General features: G+C 38.8%; 3 protein-coding genes across 3 annotated transcripts; 1 reads left to right on the plus strand and 2 right to left on the minus strand.

The window, feature by feature from the left end:
* Window positions 1-353: 353 nt before the first annotated feature.
* On the minus strand, window positions 354-1,130 carry LOC103710959 (lachrymatory-factor synthase-like). The gene has a single exon (XM_008796905.4). The coding sequence runs from the start codon at window positions 1,085-1,087 to the stop codon at window positions 587-589; it is 501 nt and encodes a 166-aa protein (XP_008795127.3). The 5' UTR covers window positions 1,088-1,130; the 3' UTR covers window positions 354-586.
* Window positions 1,131-3,633: 2,503 nt separating this feature from the next.
* On the minus strand, window positions 3,634-10,963 carry LOC103708445 (monoacylglycerol lipase-like). Its single transcript, XM_008793377.4, has 7 exons — window positions 10,396-10,963; window positions 7,115-7,153; window positions 6,665-6,735; window positions 5,957-6,021; window positions 5,760-5,849; window positions 5,576-5,668; window positions 3,634-4,395 (listed from the first exon to the last, which is right to left on the minus strand). Exons 1-7 carry the CDS (start codon window positions 10,842-10,844, stop codon window positions 3,961-3,963), a joined length of 1,242 nt encoding a protein of 413 aa, XP_008791599.1. The 5' UTR covers window positions 10,845-10,963; the 3' UTR covers window positions 3,634-3,960.
* Window positions 10,964-19,782: 8,819 nt separating this feature from the next.
* LOC103710968 lies at window positions 19,783-21,143 on the plus strand. Its single transcript, XM_008796915.3, has one exon. The coding sequence runs from the start codon at window positions 19,967-19,969 to the stop codon at window positions 20,537-20,539; it is 573 nt and encodes a 190-aa protein (XP_008795137.1). The 5' UTR covers window positions 19,783-19,966; the 3' UTR covers window positions 20,540-21,143.
* The last annotated feature ends 1,767 nt before the right edge of the window (window positions 21,144-22,910 follow it).

Raw genomic sequence — 22,910 nt, forward strand, 5'->3', positions numbered from 1 at the left:
AAAGACTGTTGAATAACTTTATCCAAGCAAATTAAGAGAAATATATAGTTATTCCTTTATTCAAATATCCCGATTAAAAACCTAGTTGCGTCCACAAAATCTTCTATTACGCCAGTACTATCTTCATCCTCTCAAAAAACCTGTATCTGTATCATCTTCGTGATGTTGAGAGAGTGGTGATAGGTCTCCCATCTTTCCCCTGGGAGATAAAAATGACAGCAAGAAAAATTCTACCACAAAGTCTTTGGTCATTATTCTATTAATCTGTTTGTAAGAATCTAATCTCAGCACTGTCAGCAGGCACACCAAAACATCATCCTATAGGCACCGAAACATTCATTTTACTTGCAAAATTTCAATCCTTCAAGTAGATATCAAATTGCATCACTGGCTTTTTGCATAAATCTAGAATTGAATCAGAAGCCATGACAAAACAAACCATATGCAGAACTACTTCCCTTTATTCTCGAATAAAAGTCATTAATAGAATAATGACCAAGGATTTATTCCCACGCACTAATATGGCACCATCCCCACATACATCTTAAACACTTCAGAAAGAAAGAAAGAAACTGCACCCTATCTTTTATCCAGCAGCAGCAAAAGCAGGAGGAGCCTTCAGGACTTCTTCGACTTTCTTAGCCATGTCTTCGAGACCAGTCTGCAGATAAGCGGTCAAGCCATCTCGGGTCCAGCCCTTCACCGGTTCGGACTCGAACGACCACTCGAGCTTGCACCCACCTCCTCCCTCCACCTCGAGAACCTTGAACGTCGCGACGTACCGGTCGAACCCCACGTTGCTGTCGGTGACCTCGTAGCAGTAGCTCCGAGCCACGGGATCGAAAGCTAGCAGTTTTTCCTTGGCCCACATCACGGGCTCCCTGTCGTCGCCTGGCGCGGTGGCGCAGTACCGAGTGCAGCCCGGTTGGCCCTCGATGCCGGCCACCTTCTCGCACACGGCGATGGCGGGGAGCCACAAGTGAAGGCTGAAGAAGTTGGAAAGGAGAGACCAGGCCTGGTCAGCCTTCGCGTTTGGGAGATCGATGGAGGCTTTGCCTTCCCATTTTTCTAACTGGTTCTGCTCCATGGGCTAAGGTGGTGATGGTGGGGTGCCTTATGTTCTTTTATGGACAAGGGGGGCGGATGACTGAATAATCAATGGTGGGAATCTTTAGGACGAGTGCAAAAAATTCCAGGCCATTAACCTTAATTCTTGAGGACCACCACAAAAGGATATGAGCGAATAAGGGACCCGACCCAAAGCACACGTCTTATATTTTAAATGTGAAGGTTATCATTTTATGTCAGATACTCTACGGATTATGAGATTATGGATATCTTATGTGGATACAATGCCATCCAAATGTGAGAGCAGTCCTAGATATCTTTTATGACAACTCTATTATCCAAATATTTTTTTTTTTGGCAAAACTAAATTAGCTTTCCAATTTTTTTTATCAAATATCTCTATTTTATTTAAAAATATTTTTAGAGAGTCAAAAGGTGTTTCTGACCCATAAAAGCTACACCAAATAGGGCCTTAATTAACCATTAACAACTTTTCCATGCCTTATACTTGCCTGGAAAATTCTATTCCGTGCTATCGTTTTATATTCCAACCAATCATGCTTATTTATATTCCATGGCCCGCACGTTCCATCCGCATTATAAAAAAATTGGCCCAACATCTTGCGGGTTGAGCTAAGCTTGGGTTACAAACCTTTGGCCCGAGTTTAGAATTGGGGTGAGCTTGGAGTAGTGATTGATTATCCCTGTAGCCCAACCTAACTCATCTTTATATATATATATATATATATATATATATATATATATATATATATATATATATATATATATATATATATATATATATATATATATTTGCTATATATATTTCATAAAAATGTAGCAAACATGGAATACTAGAAATTGTCTGTAATATAGTCAATGTGCTGATGCACCCCAAAGAAAGAAAATGCTTCCACAACTAACTTCTTCTAATTCCAATATACTTAACCATGCTATCAGGCAGTAGCTACATGTAGAAGAATTGCCATGCATGGAACCGAGGGACGGGACAAAGAAAAGGGAGGGCATTCAAAGAAAATTGGTCGCATTAACATGTATCCATCTCTGCACACACCCCAGTCCCCACCCCAACCAGGCGAAAAAAATAATAATAATAACAATGGCAAACTAATAATATATGTCACTCGAGATTTATTTATAAAGGACCTACTTAGCTAACTCGATCGGTTGATATCATAGTAATTAACAAATCTATTTGTTAAATGTTCATTAGCAAATGAGATCATTGAAATTTTTATTTTTATTTTTTGAAATTTTATGTAAAAATTCCTTTCTTTTGACTAAGTAGTACGAAAATATTTAAGAATAAAAATTATAGACTTTCGAGGAAACTAAAATTGTATTGGTCATCAATTTGAAAAGTGAAAAGAATAGGAGAGATGTCGAAAAATATTAAAGGTTTGATACGTGCATTCTTTTTTCACAGTAATATGCTTGGTTGTTGTGAGGTGTGCGGATGAGAATTTATAGGTTTTGGAAGCAACGAGGACAAGATACGGAGAGGAAGGCGCATATTTTCTGTGCAGTCCAAAGATTGCCTTCTCTCAGCGGCCGTCGGCTAAGTCCTCTGCGATATTATGGATATATGATATTGATATGCTACGTGACCAGAATCAAGCCAGCGTTGTCTTATCCAAGCAATATATATATATATATATATATATATATATATATATATATAACTTCCAATAAGCAGAGATGTCGAAATTCTTGCAGGGGCTTGCTTTATCATTATTTTATTAAAATGGAAGGTGGGAACCATCTAGGATTTATTAAATGGTATGTACGATATTTATATGATTATGATGTACTCTTTCAACTTTTGCCCACCTCAATAAAAATGGGTAAGGAATTCTGCAAGAGCGTTTTTAATAGTTTGTTTACCGGAAAGTCCTTGATAATAGAAATAGAGATAAATTGAGCTTAAGTAATTTCATTTCTAAGATTGCCGCGAACTTGAAGAGTTGAAGGCCATATTGTTCTTCTCCTTTCATAAGCACCAATACAGTATGGTTAATGGATAGCCAATTATAAGTTTAAGATCATGTGGTAACGCTATAACAACCCAAGATCTAATCCAAAATGGCTAGCCATAAGGCATTATTTGAATTTTATGATCATGTATAAGTAAGCAAAACCTACCCAGCAAATAACCGATATGAAACTAAACACACGTGTGCATAGATTCTCACATACTCTTCCATTTAAGCCATGACGTCCTCGTCAGACTAAGGATCCAAATCTATTCAAATCTAATCACAAACACCACAATTGGCCCGTGGTTAGCTTCAATGAGCCCGTATTGTAGCGTCTTTTTTGAGAAGACTCAACTATCTTGAAGAAGCAAAATGCAAGAGAGAGTTTTCCAGTACCGAAGCAAAGTACCATGCCCCGGCATACACTACTGGAGAGATTGTATGGCTCCGTCGGTGACTTTCAGATTTCATTTCCATATGAACTATAGGCTGGATCTGTTATAATATCATTTGTAACAACCTGAGACCTCACTCAAAATGACTAGTCGAAAGATACTATTTGAATTTCTTGATCCTATATAAGTAAGTAAGATATACCCATTGAATAATCGATGTAAGACTAAATACACACCCACATATATCCTCACATATCTAATTTTAGTCCCTAAAACCAAGAACATATGTAGTTCTTAAAACCACCTTGTGCAGTCATGCCACAACACATTGCTTTTTCGCATTCCTAAATCCATTTGTTAAGCTAAAAATATACAAAACGATGATTATCTAGCTTTCACAAATATCACTCCCTGTTGTTACGTAAAAGAACATAAAGATGGACTAGAATTGATTAAGCTTTTAACGACCAGGCTTGCGTTGCCCGATTGCCTGTATCAAACTAGGAGTGCCACAGTCCTTGTGGGCATTGCTGCTGTAATCTCTTCTTCATCCAGTCAATGATGTCTGTACCTATCTCATCACGTTCAGGTTCAAAGAGGAGATCATGCAAGAAGCCCTCATAGAGCTTTATATCTTTGTATACCGAGGCAGCCTCATTATATAGATCCTGTGAAGCCAAAGGATCAGTGACCCTATCCGCCGTTCCATGCAGCACCAAGAAAGGGATAGTGACTGATTTCAGGTTCTGCAACAGATAAGAAGACATGCGTAGGATCTCGTGGCCTGTCCGAACCCTTATTGGCCCAGTGTAGACCAAAGGGTCGGAGTACTTGGCTAACATAGCAGCAGGGTCCCTGGACACTGGAATGCCCCTTCTGTTAGCTCCCTTGAATTGGTACTTGGGGAGCAAGAGTGAAACAATTGGAGCCACAGCCTGCAACAAGTGGAAAAAGATGCAAGTGAGTATCCACCTGGTGTTACTCAGGAAGGATTCATAAATCAAGTAGATGGTTTTGATCAGAGCAAATCAAATGATTGATACTTAAAATTGTCATCTACTCTCCCCCAAGAATTCATTGTATGTTAGACTGCTCACATCTTGACCAGCCGAAAACTAGTGAAGCACAATTAGAAGTCATATATACCGTTTGTGTATCCTATTACTGTCATGAGAAGAGATGCCATTATCACAATAATTGTAGTATGATTGTTTTTCCCTACACTACTCACACAGCATGCCAACTTGGTTAGAGCATCAAGGCTCACGGACGAGTTTTGGCCGAGCTCTAGGAAAACCTGGAAAAGGAGGCAGGGGCCAAGCTAAGCTAAACCTGAACACATGCATGGTTAAAAAGAGGTGTACCCAAGTTCTTGTTGATGCTCCAGCATGTGAAATATCACAAGCAGAAGCAGAGTCATTAAGCTTATATGATCAAACTTATAGAAAGATTTGGCACCATCAACATAACCTGTTGATGACATTGTAGGATCATAGTCTGGCAAAAAGAAATAGCTATGTAAGAGAACCCCTGATGGACCAAGAAACAGAAATGTTATGAATTCATCAGGTGTACTTCAAGTCAAAACCTGATAGGCCGCAAAGTTTGGGCATCAGTAAACAGTTCTGTGAATGAAGTAGATCCATGAGGTGTACTTTTGGAGCCATGGAGTTGCATCTTTGTCAATGCCCTAACTACATATTGGCATGGATTGTCTGATTGATCATATAGACAGCGGTGAAGACTGACCCTAAAGTCATGGTTGATGAATTACGTCTAACAAGCGACCTTCAACCAGCACATCACCAATGTCACTTCAATGTCATAATAAAAGATTTCCATGTGAAGTAAGATTATTTCACATCTTAGAAATCAAAGGCACAACCATGATAAGCAGAGAAAAATTACAGATTCCAGGGTATATGCACATTCTCATTATTTTTTTTTGTGTGTAATTCGGGTGTTGTTTCAAAATAACTAAAACAAAAGTTCTAGAGAGCCATTCTTGCAAATTACACATGAAGTAATGTATAATACAAAAAACATGTATGGATAGATGCATATGGAACAAATTCTATGCAGTTCATGCAAGAAGAGAGCATGAGAATAAATTACCCCAACTATTGGATGAGCTGGCTTTACACGCAGTGCTGGTGATGTTAGAATAATCCCTTCTAACATGGCCTCAATACGAGGATATGAAGCTGCCTGTTAAATTCCATAGTTATTAATAACCCCAATAACGGATAGGAAGTATAACAATCCAATTCCAAATGATGATGATATCTCATGGCATTACCTTTAAAACCACAGCCCCACCAGTAGAGTGACCAAAAAGAAAACAAGGTACTCCAGGATTCTCTGATCTAATTTTCTCCAGGAAGATTCCCTGCAAATATGGACAGATAAAATAAATATCATATCATTAAAAACAAAGTGTATATTGTCAGGAGAGTTCCAAGCCACATTAAACTGAACATCAATTAAGAAACTTACAGTGTCCTCAACAACATAATCTAATGAAGGCACATAACCATGTAATCCATCACTGCCACCATGGCCTGTCAAAGATCAGAAAGTACTTGTTATTTTTAACTCCTCTCCATGTTTGCCAATATGCTAAGTGTTCTTAAAAAGAAAAATGAACATATCTACTTGAACCATTAACATCACAAGAATACTCTAGCACGATAATCAATTAGTTGGTACGCAGTACCAAAGACTAACTGGAAACCAAGAAGTAACTGGATCAAGGTGAAAAGAATGGAATAATTACCAAGTACAACCAGCCAGCTTTTCTGGTGTATGCACAAGAGCATTAGAAGAGCTATATTTGGATACCGGTAAATAGTTTAAATAGGACATACATGCAGTAAAAGAAATCAATTAAATATGTTGCAGAAATTCTGTTCATCATTTTTGTCATGCTAAGCAGTTTATGACCAAATTATTATGATAGACACAAAGGCTGAACAAAGAACAGATTCATGTGGCTGAGAAAATGATGCAGATGCAATAATTTTGGACAAATATCATTGATGCACAATTTCAGCTGAATTTGTATATACACTTTCCATCAAACATTATATGGATTCGCTTCAGCATAGACATGCAGACAACTACTTGAGTTACAGCAACCAGCATGAATGTGCAACTGTTCGGGGTAAAAAACAATGAAATGATTGAAAATAGCCATGTACCCACCTATCCAATCCATCGCGTAGAGTCCAAAATTGCATGATGTTAGCTGCTTAGCAAAGTGTGCATATCTTCCACTGAAAATAGAGACCAGGAAGAAACCAGATAAAATTCTAAATAATTAGGTGATATATTAGTCCACTTCTGGTATAAGCATCTTTCACCATTGGTTGGATTAACAGAAATCCAGCAAAAAAAAGGAACAAAAGGAAGATCCACACCAGACACAACCATCAGACAGATTGGATGGTGCCATGTTGAGGCCTATTACTTCAAAAAGTGATGATTCCAAAATCCAATATATCATAGGCATAATGCCTAGCACTAGCAGCCATCCAATATGAGTCTGATGAACTGCATTGAGGGATCATGCGAACCAAATAGTATCCAATTGCAGAGATAGAAGAAGGCCCGAAATATTAAAAAGATCAAAGAATATATATCATACTTCCTTACCTGTGCTCATTGAGCCCATGTATAATCACCAAAATACCTCTGGCAAATACAACACAAACAAACTTTAGCAAACAATATCTTATACAGATCATAAAACAAACTAATTGTCGGCCTCAAATTCAAAGATAAAACTAGAAAACAAAGACAAAAACTGAAGTCATTTGTGGACAACATCCCTCCATCATCTTCCGTTAATAAAGGAAAAAGCACCAAGACACTGTTACTATACAATGCAATGCCATCAGAGCTTTTCAGAAAGAGAATGGCAGGGGCAGCTATTTTATTTGCAGCATACAAGCCAAGGTTCGCCGTACCGGTACCGAACCCCGTACCGGTGCCGCACTAGTATAGGCGTACCGAGTGTCGGTACGGTACCGTACGCTCGGTACCGACCGTACCGACATTGGTGTACCGATACCGGTATCCATCGGTACGGGTACGGTACGCTTGGTACCGACTGGTACCGACCGGTACAGCGAACCTTGATACAAGCTCTACAGGAGGATGGTGTCCTGGTGTGCCGAACTCTTTATATGTATAAACTTATATAAGCCATGCTTGATGCTAGCAGTTTGGAGATTAGCATACTGGAAAAGATTAACAATTAACAAAGAATATGTTTTATCTTGTATATCAATATTCTCTAGCACAACCAATGCATGAACAGTCAACCTCTAATTGGCTAGCTAAGAGCCATTTAAGCATACTGGCTTCGTATCAGAGTCCAGATTAGTTCTAACTGTCCCTTTGAAGCCAAAGGGGCTATACATCTCAGAGTTCTGTAGGTGAGAAAATATTAAATACTTGAGAACTATATTCTAGCAAAACAATTTGCTCATTGTGAGGAAAGAAGAAACAAGCAAGATGGTAAAATGCAACTGCAAAAGATCTTCAAAGTTTCATGCAGTGAAACCACCTTAGAAGTTCTGATTTTGTTACTTTGACTAAACCACAAAACACGTGTATTATGTCCCAAAATTATTCATAATCAGGCGCTAAAGCAGCTGCCTGGAGATCTAAACCTAAGCAATAATTGCCTACAGAAGGTAAAACAACCATCCAGAGTTTCCAATGATTAATTTGCTGTTTAAGCAGTCTAAGACCTAGAGCAGTCACTTGACCCATACAAGTCATATAGTATAGTTAATAACAATTAAGTTAACAAAGAACATACTATTATAAGCATTGTTGATTAGCAGTAAATATATAAGTTTTATCATATACTTAATAACTTGAAACATTTGTGCCCCTGCCAGCATGGTGCAAACCACATTCAAGGATAACTAACAGATGAAGAGGGGAAGAAGAAAATTGCCTGTTTTCCCATAGCCACTCAGCCTCCTTACTTTGTATCCTCTGCTCACCACCTGTTCTCTGTCCTCTAACACAGGTATTCTCCTTAGTCAATTTCCATGCCCCATTCTTTCACCTCTTTCTTCCTCCATTTCCTCTTCTTCTCCTATTCATTTTTCCTCCCATTATCTCTCCTTTCTCTTCCTCCTGTTTTTCCTTCTCTTCTTCCTCCTTACTTTAACTATTCTTCTTTCCTTCTTATTATACCGGCCCCTGCTCACCTGTGACTAGCCTACACGCAAACCCGGGCTGGCCAGTGTGCTTCACCAGCCACTTGCCTGCTACCCTCCAAGAAAAGTGTTCAAGCTCGTCATCAATCATAGTATATCTACCTAAGTTAGCAGTTGTACTATCAAGCCTCAATGTCTTGTTTCTTGCATTTATGACCTTGCTTTTTTTGAATGCTGATAACAATATATACCCAACTTACTAACTTCCAGATGTGATAGCTAATCAACAACAATCCATGTTCCACTTAATATAATCCAAAATTTGAAAGCTTTCTACAGGGTCTATAAATCCTAATGCCCAAGCTATATAAACTTTTCAATAATCACAATGAGAGACCTGATTTATGGCATAAAAAAAGCTCAAATATCTAAAATTGGATTGAAGTATCTGTTAGCGGCATATGGTGCAAACATTGAGAAAAGGACCTAGCAGGTAAACCATAAATTCTTATAGTCCACACAGACTGCTTGATTCGGTAAAATATATAAAAAATGCAATATTGCTAATGAATGTTTACATTCCCAATAAAAGTTCTAGGTTGAATGTGAGCAACTTATACCACAAGATAATGGGTTGCCATTCGGGAGGCTAACACCATGAACTAGTAAAAATCTTTTTATCTATTAAAGATCATATGGCTAACTGATAACATATATCAGAGAAGAGCATATGCGAATCTTGACCAATCCAAAAGTCACCCCTTGGATTGTATGATTCTCATATCTTAGAAATATCCTATCAGGCAGTGATATCAAAACAAAAAAAAAAAATTATATTAATACAAGTGATTAAGTCAGAGGACAAAAACTAATAATTTAAGCGACAAACCTGCTGCTAAATCATTTTAATGGCCATTCAACTAGGAACAGCATGCATGTAGGTAACGTAATGGTGCAACTTTACTGTCTGAACCTAGAGAGTTCAAGTGAAATAGCCATCTGAAACAATGACTAACAACGAGAACAGAACCTAATAGAAGAGTGTAATGGGATAAGGACTTGAAAGTTTCGTGAAATTAAAGAAAATCATAATATATCAGCAGCAGACAGAAATATACAACAAGAAAAGGATATAGTTTCACAAAAATCATTGTGCGACACAAGATTGTATCAATTAAGGCTTAAAAGTATTCTACATGTCAATTACAAGCTAATTTCATACTTACATTTTGGATATGACACAAGCATCAACAGAGCAAAAATGGCTAAAGAATAGATGTATCACACAACTTATAGGACGAATCTATCATTTTGGTAATTCCAAGCATCCACTCGATGGAACTCAGATGCTTCATATAATTCAAGATGTCCAAAGACAAGCTTGAAATGATGGCTGGGAACTGAGAAACTCCCTGATTTTGAGCTTTGTTCGAGGTATGATGTCCCAAAACAGTTCAATTGTTTGACAGACGAAGAAGACTTTTTTTTTTTTTGAAGCCAAAACAAAATTTTTTCAACCGAGTATTCCAGTATATGCAAAAAATAAAATGTTATCATTTTAAGATACGAGCGAGAGACCTAATAAACCAAAGTTTCCGATAAGAAACGAATCAATCAATAGAAATCCTTAAAAACCCAAAACTGCGACTAAAACCAACTTTATATCGATTTGTTGCCATTGGAACGAACCCCGACCAAAAGATAACCAAAATCCATAGAGATCAAAAGATACGGCAAGCAGTGGATAGACGAACCCACTTCATATGTCCAGCCGATGGAACCCACAAGCGGCAGAAGAGGGCGTTCCTCCTGGAACCCAGGAACACGAACGTCTCCCACCTACAGCCACCGTCCCCGCCATCCGACGGGTGGACCATCGCCAGCTCCTCCGCCAGCGCCCGCCGCCTCCGCACGTCCTCCTCCTCCTCCTTCTTCGCCGTCCAGCCCTTCCTAGCCCCCCTTCCTCCCCCACTCCGCCGCGGCGACGCCAGAGGGGAGGCCGCCGCCGCCGCCGCCTTGGAGCAGACCGGACTCCGACCGCTCCGGCGGAGGACGAGGAGAAACCATAGAAAGATCGCGTGGAAGAAGACAAATATCCGCAGAACCGACCTCGGCGACGGCACCGACCGGCGAATGTTCCTAAACACCGGGATTATGCGGCTGCTAGCACCAGATGTCAGCTCCTCCACCGGGACGCTCCTCTCCATCTCGTCGTCTTCCTTTGCGGCGGCGCTACGTTTCCTTTCTTCTTCTTCTCTCCCTTGCCGACGGTCGTTTCTTAGCGAGAGGGAGACGAAGAATGGAGGAAGGCAAGGGGCCTTCTCTTCCCGGCTTTTAATCTAGCGTCAGGGAGGGGGGACGGGTTTCTGCTCCAACGCGCAAGAATACTTCGACGTGTTAGCTGCTGCCACGTGGGTCTTTGTCGGTAATTTGCAAAGTAGAGTAGGTTTTAGTAGGGAACCGACCAGGGGTTTAGGTGGGAAAAATCTTTGGTTCCGAGTTGGATATTGGGGTTATACTGTCGACTCATCCTGGATTTTTTGTAGCGAGTTTAGACTTGGATCCAGCCCGACCTACTCTTCCCCTGGCTTGGCTGGGGTCTAATAATTAGATACAGAATTAAGTTTTCACTCGGTTGGTCCGGGTCAGAGTCAGACCTGTTTCATCCTCCAGTTCAACTTTAAGTTTCTAGTCTAGACGTAAACATTTGTTACTGATTTTTGCGGATCACGGAAGATGCTTTCGAAATTTGATCGGACTAGATTTGATTCTATATAGGTAATATATTTCTCATATCCGACAAGTGCTGTTTGGGTCTTAGTTGGTATGAGATGGCTCTGGATCGAGTCAAGTGTAGGTCGGTGAGGTAGTGATGGCTGTGGTGTCTAATCAATGGTCGTGATTGAAATTGGGGAAGGGTTAGTCTTTTCATGGTGGTGTCTAATCAATGGTTACCTGTGGGTCCAGATGAAGGGGTCATGCAAGATCGAGTGCAAGATCTGCTTTCTCGGCATATAGCGGATGTGAAGTATTTAATTTTTGGCCCACCGTGGTACGGTTTGATCATGATAGAGCAGACACTGGGGTTTCTTGATTATGTCCCCGTGATACGTTAGATTCTCGAATTTTGCTATTATTGGCAAATGATTCGCGGAGCCCACTTACATAGAATGATGAGATACGATTTATCCTATCCCGGTCGTTGGATGCATGCAGTCGGAATGAGGAAACCCAGCGCCCGAACGGGATAATGTATTGCTTTTACGCAGTAGGGTACGATGCTATCGTAGATGGACACCATATCATCCATCAAAGCTACTTTTTTACCCTAAGTGATACTAAAAAAAATAATTAGACTTATTTTCAGAATAAATAAGAGCCAACGATCTTTAAAATAAATGATGCTGCAACTATCCAAACTCTGGTGCAAAAATTGCACCATATGGAATCCAAACACTATCTGCACTTGCTCTAGTAGAAGAAGACAATGTGCCAATCAAATTGATGCATCGGCTATGTTTTTTTTTAATTATTTTTTTTGAACAAATTTTGGCTTAGATGCAAGCAACTCTTTGAGCTATTTATACTAAGACCATAGCTTGAGATGAGTCATCGCCATATAGCGATCGGAGTAACTCCACTCTTCTCTCTAATAATTGTTTTATAGCCCCGAACCTTTTCACCAAGGCATAAGGGTTGTATCTTTCGCCAACCAGAAAATGCAATTTATCCTTTTTCATGAAAATTCACTATTAAATTGTGTAATGGTAGCTTCGAGATTTATGCAGACAGATAAATGAAATAGTTCAAAGTGCTTGGAGATCCATGCATGGACAATCCGACGATCAACATCGTGAAGGACGATCAACCATTTCTTCGCAAGAAACATACGGCCCAATTCTCTTGCTGGGTTGAAATCAAGCGCACTGCATCATATCATGGATGATATAATATCTGGAGTCTCATGGCACCTTAACAAGATTCAAATCCATGACCTTCAAGTATAAGAGGGATTGACTGTTTCGGTAATTCATAGTAGGACCACGCCTTCTTAATGATATTTTGGAGCCTAGCTTTGATGGAGACTCCACCCCAAGAGCCAGAGTTGCTTTCATATTCATGTGCCTTTGTTTTCCTCTCCTCATGCTTTCATGTATTGGATTCATATGCTTTTGACCATATATAATCGTCTTGCAAAGTAAAAAAAATATTGACGGGAAATAAATGAGTTCTCAGAATGCCGACTTCTCGTTCCAAAAATTCATCAAAAGAAGCCATATCGACAAGTGTTAAGTGGATGGTGCCAATTGGCATGACCAAGAGGCAACATGTTATTTATGATAAGATGTCCAAGAAGTTGGCTTACAATGCTGCATCCAGTCTAAGATAGTTTAGCCAGTGATGCTTTCTAGTCTAAGCCAAGATTAAACAAGGCAGCGATTCCTTAAAGAGAATGAGAGATGTGTCATTTTCTTGTACTATATGGTTGGTCATCCAAGAAAGCGTTATTTTTAATCATATGTGGCCGAGTGACACTGATTACTGGGGCATTTATGGGATCCATCCCCCTAGGTTCACTTTCAATAGTTTCGTGCTCGGAGATATCGCGCACACTGTCCTATGTAAGATAGTTTTCATGATGGTGATAAGTCTATTTAAAAAGATTGCAACCCTACTAACTTGTTTTCAAGTAATGTCAGATTACGAAATAATTTGACGGTTTTTAAAAATTATTTATATAAAAAATAATTATATAAAAATTTTTATTATGTTTGGTTAGTTGAAAAATTATTCTAAATGTCAAAAAAAATTACTATATTTAAGTGAAGGTAATTTTATATGAAAATATTATCAACTTTCAATAGTATTCTTAAATAAACAATTCAAATAGTAATATTTTTTTCTCAATCCATTTGTTAGCAATTTATGGCTTGCTCATATAAATGCTATTAATATTGGCTATTTTGAGTATTAAAATATATTTACATGAGTTATATATCGTTATATAAACATTATTTAATTTAAATATTTTTTAAAATAAATTAATATATATTAGAAAATAATTTTTTATTATAAATAAGTGTTAGTATATTTTGGTATATAAATAAATATACTAAGTATTATAAATAATTAATGTTTATTAATAAATACATAAATATATAATATATTATTTATATAATATATTATTATATATAAGTATTATTTATAATTAATGATATTCAATATATTAATATAATTATTGTTAATTGTATAATATAATTAATATAATACTAATGTAATATAAGTGAGAGTATTTTTATTGAAAAATAATATCTTTAAATTATCTCTGCTAAATAATCTAGTGCGGCAAATAATATTTTTTACCTTTTTTTTTTTATAGTGTCAAAAGAATTCCCACTTCAAAGTTGGCGTGTTACGTGGTACGAGAGAAACAACAGGATTAGTAAATTATTAGTCTCATAGCTATAGCTTATTATGAGAGGGTTGTCGTTTCAAGCACCAATATCCTTTAATGCTATAAATTATTAGTACAGACTTTGGTCTTGTGGCTTTTTCTTTTTCTGAATATCAAGTGATTTTCTGATAAAAAATAACAAACGTGGTGGGACATTATCCATAAACACTGTAGTTCTCTCTTACCAAAAAATAAAAAAGTATTTATTCCGTATATCAAATTATCCATCATCTGTGTTACTGGCAGAAATATCAAATTAGGCTAAGTCACTCTGAAATAAGAACTAATAGTGGATCAGAATACTCATCCATAAATAAATAAAGAAAGAGAAAAATAAAAGAAAGGAAAACACAACAATCATAGTTTACAGGACATGGAGCAATATGTGATTTGATTGTTTAACTCCTACAGATGTCTCGCGATTGTGGTTTGGACCATCGTGATCATTCCAATTTTTTAATTGCCAACCCTAGGTGAATATTATGGAACCTAAGCTGTCAAGGTTTTTCCATGTGATCGAGTGGATTCGGGATCAACGCTGCGGTGCTGACTGAATGTCATTGTTACAAAATATGTACTCCACTTGGCTCGGGGGGATATTTCTTTGATAAGAATCGATACGATCTCTATAGGATTTTCCACAAAGTGGTGACGAAACATATAACTTCGGTCGAGAACAGAAGAAATTCTCAATGACGAAGAGAGGCTACGCTCGCTAAGCGATTCAACCTTCATCAAAAATTCCACCTCCTTTCGTTCCCCCGCACTCAACATGATCGAATTGTATCAATCATTTAATTGATCGTTTTGCGAAACTAAAAAAAAAAAGAAATAGAATTGCCTTTTTCCAGTCCAACGTATCCCGATAGCGAAAGAAGGCTTCCTCCCAGCACTAGAGAGAAAAATGATCTAATTAAGAAATTATTGCTTTTACAAAAAAAATTGATGTTGTTTCGAAATTGGTACCTCTGCTTGTGATTGGCCTAGAGGAATAAGGCTCACAAAAAAGAAACTTTTGGAAAAACGTGATTCATTCTGGGCCACTCATATCTACCGAGAGGCGAATAGTATAGCTGACTGGATTGCCTCCTATGCGGCTCATCACTCCGAAGATTTTTTTCTACGAGAACCATGTATCTACTTTTTCTCCTCTTTGCCAACTTTTTTTTCGGATTTTGTTGGCTGTACTCACATCCGTCATCTATCGTGTGTAAGGCGCCGTTATACCCAAAAAAAAAAAAAAAAACTGTGAAGGCTAATGCTGTATTGCACCCCAAGTCATCCATGTACAGCAAGCCGTGATGGCTCTCTAGCTTGATAGCTTTTATGGGTGGATAACTGTGAAAAGCCCGGCCCACTTAATCATATCGGCCCAAACCTGCGTCACTCGTAAACAATAGGATCTTTTAATACTAGAAAACGGGCTCGGCCCATCCTTAGATTGAGGAGAATGAAATTGGGTCTTGCACATCGAGGCCCGCATGAGAGGAGGGTAGGAGAAAAAAGGTTAAAAATGGCTCAAGACTAAACCTTATCTATATTGCTACATAATGCGAACTCTTGTGCCCTGAGCTTCTTCAAAGTGTCTGTTTTTTTCCCTAGAGATTGAAGAGAGACTTTGGCTTACCAATATTTCTGGTAATCGGGATATATCAGACAATTTATTTAAGATATTTCATCTAAAATCTGATAAGGCAAGTTGATTTCATATTACTCTATAATAATTCCCAATATCTATTACTTATTAATATAATCTGATGATCTCTAAGCATATTATCCATAAAACAATATATGTTAAATATAAGGCTTTGGCTATGATACTTCTTTTATACATTTCACTACAGTCTTTTGAATCTGAAATTTGGTATAATGATGTAGTAATCTGTGATTTAAATTAAAGATAAAATATTGATCCAAATTAGAGTCGCTGGGTAGCGCTAATGATCCAGATTGATGGATAAAATATTGGTGATGGTCGAATGGAGCAATAGTGGTGGAAGGTGGAGCAAATCAAATCTCATTTTGTTTGTTAGGGTTTAAATTAAAGATAAAAATAACCATATTAGCTCATGGGAGTGGTAAAATATAGCCTTTCGTAAGTTTGTTTTAGCTACTTTGGGCGGGCGTATATCCATGCAGCCTGAAGCTTTTTTTTTCATCCACAAAAATTGAGATTTCCATGAAGAATTCCACAAGCGATATGTACCCTATTATTATCATGAGATGTAGCACTGTAACTGTGGCGAAGATGTAAGATGTGACACATATATGGACACTCAGTGGGAGCAATGCACGAGGCAATCTGAACAAAGTTTATATATGAGAGTTTCTCTCTCGGATATATGTAGATTATGCTCCTAAATCATTTCATCAAACAACTAGAATTAAGTACCACTAGGAGCAAACGGGGCATCATGTGAGGCACATCCAAGAACACACGCACTTTTGGTTATATTATAAAAAGTAACATTCTTATATTTCATTGTTTAGGATGATATACTTTTTTCAAGATGATATATGCCCATCTCCCATAGATTTTTGGCTTTGATGTATCTCAAAACTGACCATAACCCATACAAATGGCCGACCAAAACCAAAACTCACCACGAAGCCTCTGAAAATTGACAATTAAGGCATGCCATGTGGTAAGCCCAGAAGCGCACTGGTAACTTGGAATTTCAAAAATGTCCTAAAGCTAGCAACACTCGACCGTAATCTTGAATAGTCTCTGAGATCACACCAGCCAAAACAGGCAGAACGCAATCCATGTGTGAGACACCCGCGCCCGATTCTCAGAATGTGCAGGAGGTCTGCCGATCCCGACCGACCCACATGCCCGAATTCTGGAACAATAGACACTTATCTTCGCCAATACAATCCACTCTCTAAGAGACTTTCCAAGTAGTGCTCGCATGCCTTGAGAGACCATTGAAAATCTCCTCTATTTCCTGAGCATCGTCCTAGCTTAGGTATCGAAGCGTCTCAGCAGGACACACTCCGACAGCAGGACTTCTACATCTTGGGTATTTTAGGTCAGAATTCGATTGCAAGCTAGGACCTCGCTACCACTTTTCCCTCTAACTCATAGCCTTGCACATCCGGAACACCTCGTCGCAGAGCACTCTAGCATTTCTTCTGCTCGGCACCAAAGACAGCTTGATTCTTAGCAGTAACAAGCTTAAACGAAACCCAATCAATCAGCTGCATCTGTTAGACTTAATTAAGCTAATTAGATCCACGATCCAGATCTGAGACAAAGGTTAAGCTCAATCTAACTCGACCCAAGATGCGTTCGCATGAATGACATGCTACTACCCTTTATCTGGTGCATGGGAGCCCACACCAAACCAGATAGTCTACACGAACCATTTTGTATGCTTAAAGTGAACTCCCCTCACTTAAAACAATAAGGAGAACAAAGAGCAGTACTCCATAACGTAAGAGATGCGTGACTGGAAGGTTCGTTTCCAATCGATTCGTTTTTTGTGGGACAACTCCTTGAAATGTTCATACATGCCTAAACATGTGATCGTTCCTACGGATCGATCACTTTAAATCTCGTCCAATGGAAACACTGCCAGAACAGAATAAGCTAAAGGAGATGCATGGAACACAGCTCAAACTCTGCCAAGTATTGGGAAAGATCCAAATTATCCAAAATCTTCTCCTCACCTCTTTAGTGAAAAAAAAACACCATGCTCTCAGGTAATGAGAATAGCATGCAGTACCCTTTTCACCATCGAGTCCAAGTGCAGTGGAAAGGCCCGTTTCCTTAGGTTTCTTGTGATTGCTCCTTCGCTCTCTCTCTCTCTCTCACGTATCAGGCTTCTTGTGATCGCTTCTCTTTTACAAGATGCATGGTATCCCTCGGCTGAGAGAGAACAACGTCACCATGCAAATGCAATCCATCCACCGTATGGCTATGATAAAGAGCAAAGGAAACACGGCTACGAATAGTTCGACACGTGAAGCTTTTTCCGTCCATCTGAAGTATGCTAATCTGACTTTATATAATTATTATTAAGCACAAGTTGGTGCTTGCATTACTAACTGCTGTCACCAACTCTCCCCTCTCTCTCTCTCGATCTACACCTGTACATTAAAGTATTTTAGCTTTAGTTGATGGCTTGTCTTACTTTAATTACCCCGGCCCACCTCTCATACGTACCGGTCCTTGATTTTTCATTTTGAAGTCTGGATTTCTTTACCCCTCATTAAATAAAATAAATAACTACCATGAAATTTTTATAATCAGAGAAAGAATAAGATGTATTTAGTGTGGCAAACTTGGAAAAAAAGAGATGAGTTAAATGTAGAATACTGGGTAGAAATCTTGTTTTAAATTGGATTTGAACCTTTGATTATAAATGTAGCTCAAAAAGGACTCAATCACCAAAATAATAGTTGGCACACATAGATTTATTAGCTTGAGTAAATATATTATATTATAAATGCAGTTGTTTTAACTTTTAAGCAAGTTATGGCATTTTTATAATTACTTTATTTCCATAAAAAATCAATCTTTTTTTTGGGTTAGAGAATGAAAGAAAGGAAAATATGCTTCATTTTATCACTTGATATTTTCATAACTTAATTATGTAGAATAATTAAATTATCAATTAATTATGGATATTTTTCTTACATATTTTTAAGAAAATTAGATAATTTGTGGTTATTTTTGTTTATGATATGACAACATTTTAGAATGTAGATCCATGGGATCCGATAGTATTAAAAATTCAGAAATCTTTTTTCATATTTTTCAGAATTATCCTTGCATAGAGAAAAGCTATAAGAAATAAATATGTGAAATTATATTTTCGGTCCTAGTGAAAATAAGTGGCTGCTGAAGAGAGAGAAAATGAGGCAAAGTATATACTATATACAAGAATAAAAAATTAAATAATCCTAGTTAATCTCTCCATTAGTCCATTTTTCACCACTAAGATAATAGCAAACAATTAATATACATGCCACTTAATCAGGACCTTAGGTGACCATAACTATCGAGCTATCAATTAATATTAATAATTTGCTATTAATCTATGGTAGTTAAGATGAATTAAAGATAATGTAAATCTTTTTGTTTTCAAGAAAACTCAGTTGAAACACAGTCCACTACTCTTGGCTAACACGTCGTTCACTCCAATTTTCTGGTGCTTGTTTCTATATTCTTCTGGAGAAAACAAGAAGCCGCTAATCCATCAATTGCATTAATTATTAAAAGACTGTAGGCTGTTCTACTGTTGCTATCCATTCGCAAAGCATTTCTTATGGTTCAGCGAAGAGCTACGTGATCTCGTAGTTGAGCTGAGGAGATGTACTGGTGCACGTCGGCAGACAGCAAATCACATCAAAGTTCACATGCATGCAAAATATTGCATACAATCTGGGTGAAGAAAAAAAAAGAGAACTAAATAACTGCGCCGAAAGGTTAAGGTGACAGCAAGCCTGGGCATGTCTTCATAGCCATCCAAATAGCAAGCTGCTAGTGGTTCTTTGTGTTAAACATCAGCTGCATGATTATGGTCTTCAAAAACTAGTATTCTTTTCATAAATCTTCACGAAAAATCTAGGATTTTCAAGTCTTCTCCTTTTAAATTTCGATCACAGAATGGTGAACAACCGTGGTCCACACGAACTTACTTCAATAAAGTAGAAGATAACTAGTATAAATAATGCTCTAGGGTGGTCTTCATCCCTCACATTGAAACCAAGGTTGATCTCCGTTCTTAACTAGTAGATCGAGCTAGGTTTCTTTGCTGTTCTATCCTGCAAACTCGAACTAATCCTCCAATTCTTTCAGATTTTCTTTTTCCCATCACCGACCATCTTTAACTCATTTTCTTGGCTGGAAGTCATTATTTCCCTGCCATGGCACCAAACGCAGAAACGCTTGTTGCTTCCTACACGAGGAACAGCCTCGACAAGCCTCAGAAGCCTCGGAGGATCTCGATGGAGGGCCTCCAGAGGGCGATCTCCGATCTCTCCTTTGAGCTAAGCAAAGAGGGAGTAGACACAAAGCTTGCACCCATCTCGGAAGTGGAAGATGCCAAGTGCGAGTGCTGCGGGATGTCCGAGGAGTGCACTCCTGGATACATCCACCGTGTCCGGGAGAAGTTTTCCGGCAAGTGGATATGTGGGCTGTGCTCGGAAGCCGTGAAGGAGGAGGTGGAGAAGAATGGGGGCAGGCTAGATGAAGCCCTCAACAGCCACATGAGCGTGTGTGTGACGTTCAACAGGATTGAAAGGAGGCAACCCGTTCTCTTCCAGGCCGAGGCGATGAGAGAGATCCTGAGGAGGTCGAGGCTGGACGGAAGAGGAGCCAGGGCCAAGTCTAGCAGCCCGAGGGACAGGGAGAGTGTGAAGAGGGGCGGCATCACGAGGAGCTCCAGCTGCATTCCGGCTATAACAAAGGAGATCGACGAGAAAGCAAGTGCCAATTAATATGGTATACCGTCGGGTGGTTTGGCCTTTGTTTTCTTCGGTATCAACTGGGTAGAGAGAGGGGGAAGGGGAGAAGTGTTCATGCTGGGTGGCATGGACACTGCAAGTACTAATTTTCTGCTTCACCCTCCTCCATGTATGTCATTAGGGTTTTTTTCTTTTTGGTGGCAAGCACGCGTTCATACCTGAGGGGCTTTTTTTGCAAGGGGGAGTCATATATACTTCTTCATTTTTGTGCTGCATGTCACCCTCATTGTGACCCCTTGTCAACCTTCGTTCTCCGTAAGGATATTGCCCTTGAGATGTGGTCTTGTGCCCTAGCCTCTCTTGCTGTATATTTCTCCCCATGTGTGTTGCTTTTGTGTACTGGGATTTTTTTCTTACCCTGCTTGGCTTTTCCAGAGCCTTTTTAGTAAGTGTTAGTATCCTCCAGTTCATGGCTAGCTTCATGCATTTATTTACAGTTTAATGCGTGCACAACTGTTTTAGGAAGGGCTTATTTCAGGGCTTCGGGAAATCTATCTCCTCCTCTAGTGAGGTGGGTATGTAGCATGTATTATGTCAAGCTTTGATATTAGTAAAAGTAAATATAGCTTTTGTTGTATATTGAGCATTCTGATCTCTCTCTCTCTCTCTCTCTCTCGCGCTCGCTCGCTCTCTCTCTCTCTATGTGTGTGTGTGTGTGGTGCGCGTACATCAAAAAAGAAGAAAAAAAAAAGACCCACATAAGAGCTATATGAATGCTGTTTTTACCAAAAAAAAAAGAAAAAAAAAAAGGAAAAGAAAAGAAAAGAGTTCCTTACGTGAACATGCTAGCCAATTGGATCTTGAGACAAGACCGACAGTGCTGTCAATGTGGCATGGTGTGATGAGTCTGACTAAATAATTAGTCGCATGAACTTTTACAAGAACGTATGGGCTACGACCAAAATCATATATAAGGGGGAGCTGGCAGGTAAAGAGCGAAGTGAACTAGTATATTGGGCATTCATAGAAGTAATATGCATGTCACTGGATTGAGGACTACCTTAATGAAAATTCAAGCACCTGAAAGATACATTTACATTTGTTACGGATGTTTCCATGGCGAAAAGAAATTCTGATATCTATAGTTAAACCAGCGCCTGGAATGCATTTTATGATGAATGCATGCACTTCCAATTTCTTCTACTTTTGTCATGATAGATCAAATTGCCAAATTAATGCTATGAAAAATAGGGATGGCGGATGGTTGCGTGTGGATTAGGTATATCAATATTTGTACCTGCCCGGCAATTTGAAATCTTGTATCCATACCTATCTTGCACCTATCTCGGAGCGGGGCGGGTTGTGGCAGGGTGGATAGGATCCTTAAACATATGGTTAAGCCAGCGCTCGCAATCCATTTTTTATGATGAATGTATGCACTTCCAATTTCTTCTCCTTTTGTCGTGGTAGATCAAGTTGCTAAATTGATGCTATGAAAAATAGGGATGGCAGTTGGTTGGGTGTGGATCAGGTATATCAATACCTATACTCGCCCCACAATTTGAAATCTTGCATCTATACCTATCTTGTACCTATCTCGGAGGAGGGCGGGTAGAGCAGATGGGGCGGATCAAGTCCTTAAACAATGTCCGTACAAAATCTGGACCCAAATCCATAATCAGTCCACATTCACCAGTTCGTCGGCCCGAGAACCCATGGGTTCAGCGGCCCAGGCCCAACCAACAAGTCTAATGAAACAATGAGAGAGAGAGAGAGAGGATAACACCTCACGGACCATCCCCAAGCACCCCACTTCCCCACCCACAATCCCCCCAGGCGGGGCGCAAAGGGTTATAAGTTCACTAGCTGGTTGTAAGTTGTATTGTGTTACACCGTCACTCTAGCTAATGTGGAATCAACCCACATCTAATATCTAATTCTTATATGATACAATGGTTTCTTGTGTTGCTCTCTCTCTCTCTCTCAATTTTTTTTTTTTTTGGTGAAAATGACAATTCATATAGCTCTAACTATCTCGCTCTTTCTCTAAGTGTGCGTTCAGCTAGCAAGCAACAAGCATTCCTCTCATTTGATCGATCGATTACTTAATTTGTATAAATATATCAACTAATTTCCATATGCGACATTTCATCAAAAAACAACTCCTACGTGTGAAGTGTCATTCAGTTGGCATTGAAAGGGCAATAGTATTGCTTTGAGCGAACTTGGGGGCTGGTTGGTATTTATTTCACAATTCTAGTCCTATCATAAAACATGGATTACCTACCTAATGCTTTTCTCAGCAAACTTTTAAGCTACCATTTCCATTGACTTCGTATTCCTTCTCCTCCCATGAACTCCCAATCAACATCCTTTCCTTTCTAGATCATTATTATTAAACAAA

This window comes from Phoenix dactylifera, chromosome 8 (genome assembly GCF_009389715.1).
Source record: "Phoenix dactylifera cultivar Barhee BC4 chromosome 8, palm_55x_up_171113_PBpolish2nd_filt_p, whole genome shotgun sequence".
Classification (NCBI taxonomy): Eukaryota; Viridiplantae; Streptophyta; class Magnoliopsida; order Arecales; family Arecaceae; genus Phoenix; species Phoenix dactylifera.

What these genes read in the sequence shown, in the direction of transcription:
- LOC103710959 (XM_008796905.4), bottom strand. Translation starts at nt 1,087, where the DNA reads ATGGAGCAGAACCAGTTAGAAAAATGGGAAGGCAAAGCCTCCATCGAT.
- LOC103708445 (XM_008793377.4), bottom strand. Translation starts at nt 10,844, where the DNA reads ATGGAGAGGAGCGTCCCGGTGGAGGAGCTGACATCTGGTGCTAGCAGC. An exon ending in CTACGCGATGGATTGGATAG is followed by an intron (nt 6,022 to 6,664) that starts GTGGGTACATGG and finishes GATCTTTGACAG; the next exon opens with GCCATGGTGGCAGTGATGGA. An exon ending in ATTATGTTGTTGAGGACACT is followed by an intron (nt 5,850 to 5,956) that starts GTAAGTTTCTTA and finishes CCATATTTGCAG; the next exon opens with GGAATCTTCCTGGAGAAAAT.
- LOC103710968 (XM_008796915.3), top strand. Translation starts at nt 19,967, where the DNA reads ATGGCACCAAACGCAGAAACGCTTGTTGCTTCCTACACGAGGAACAGC.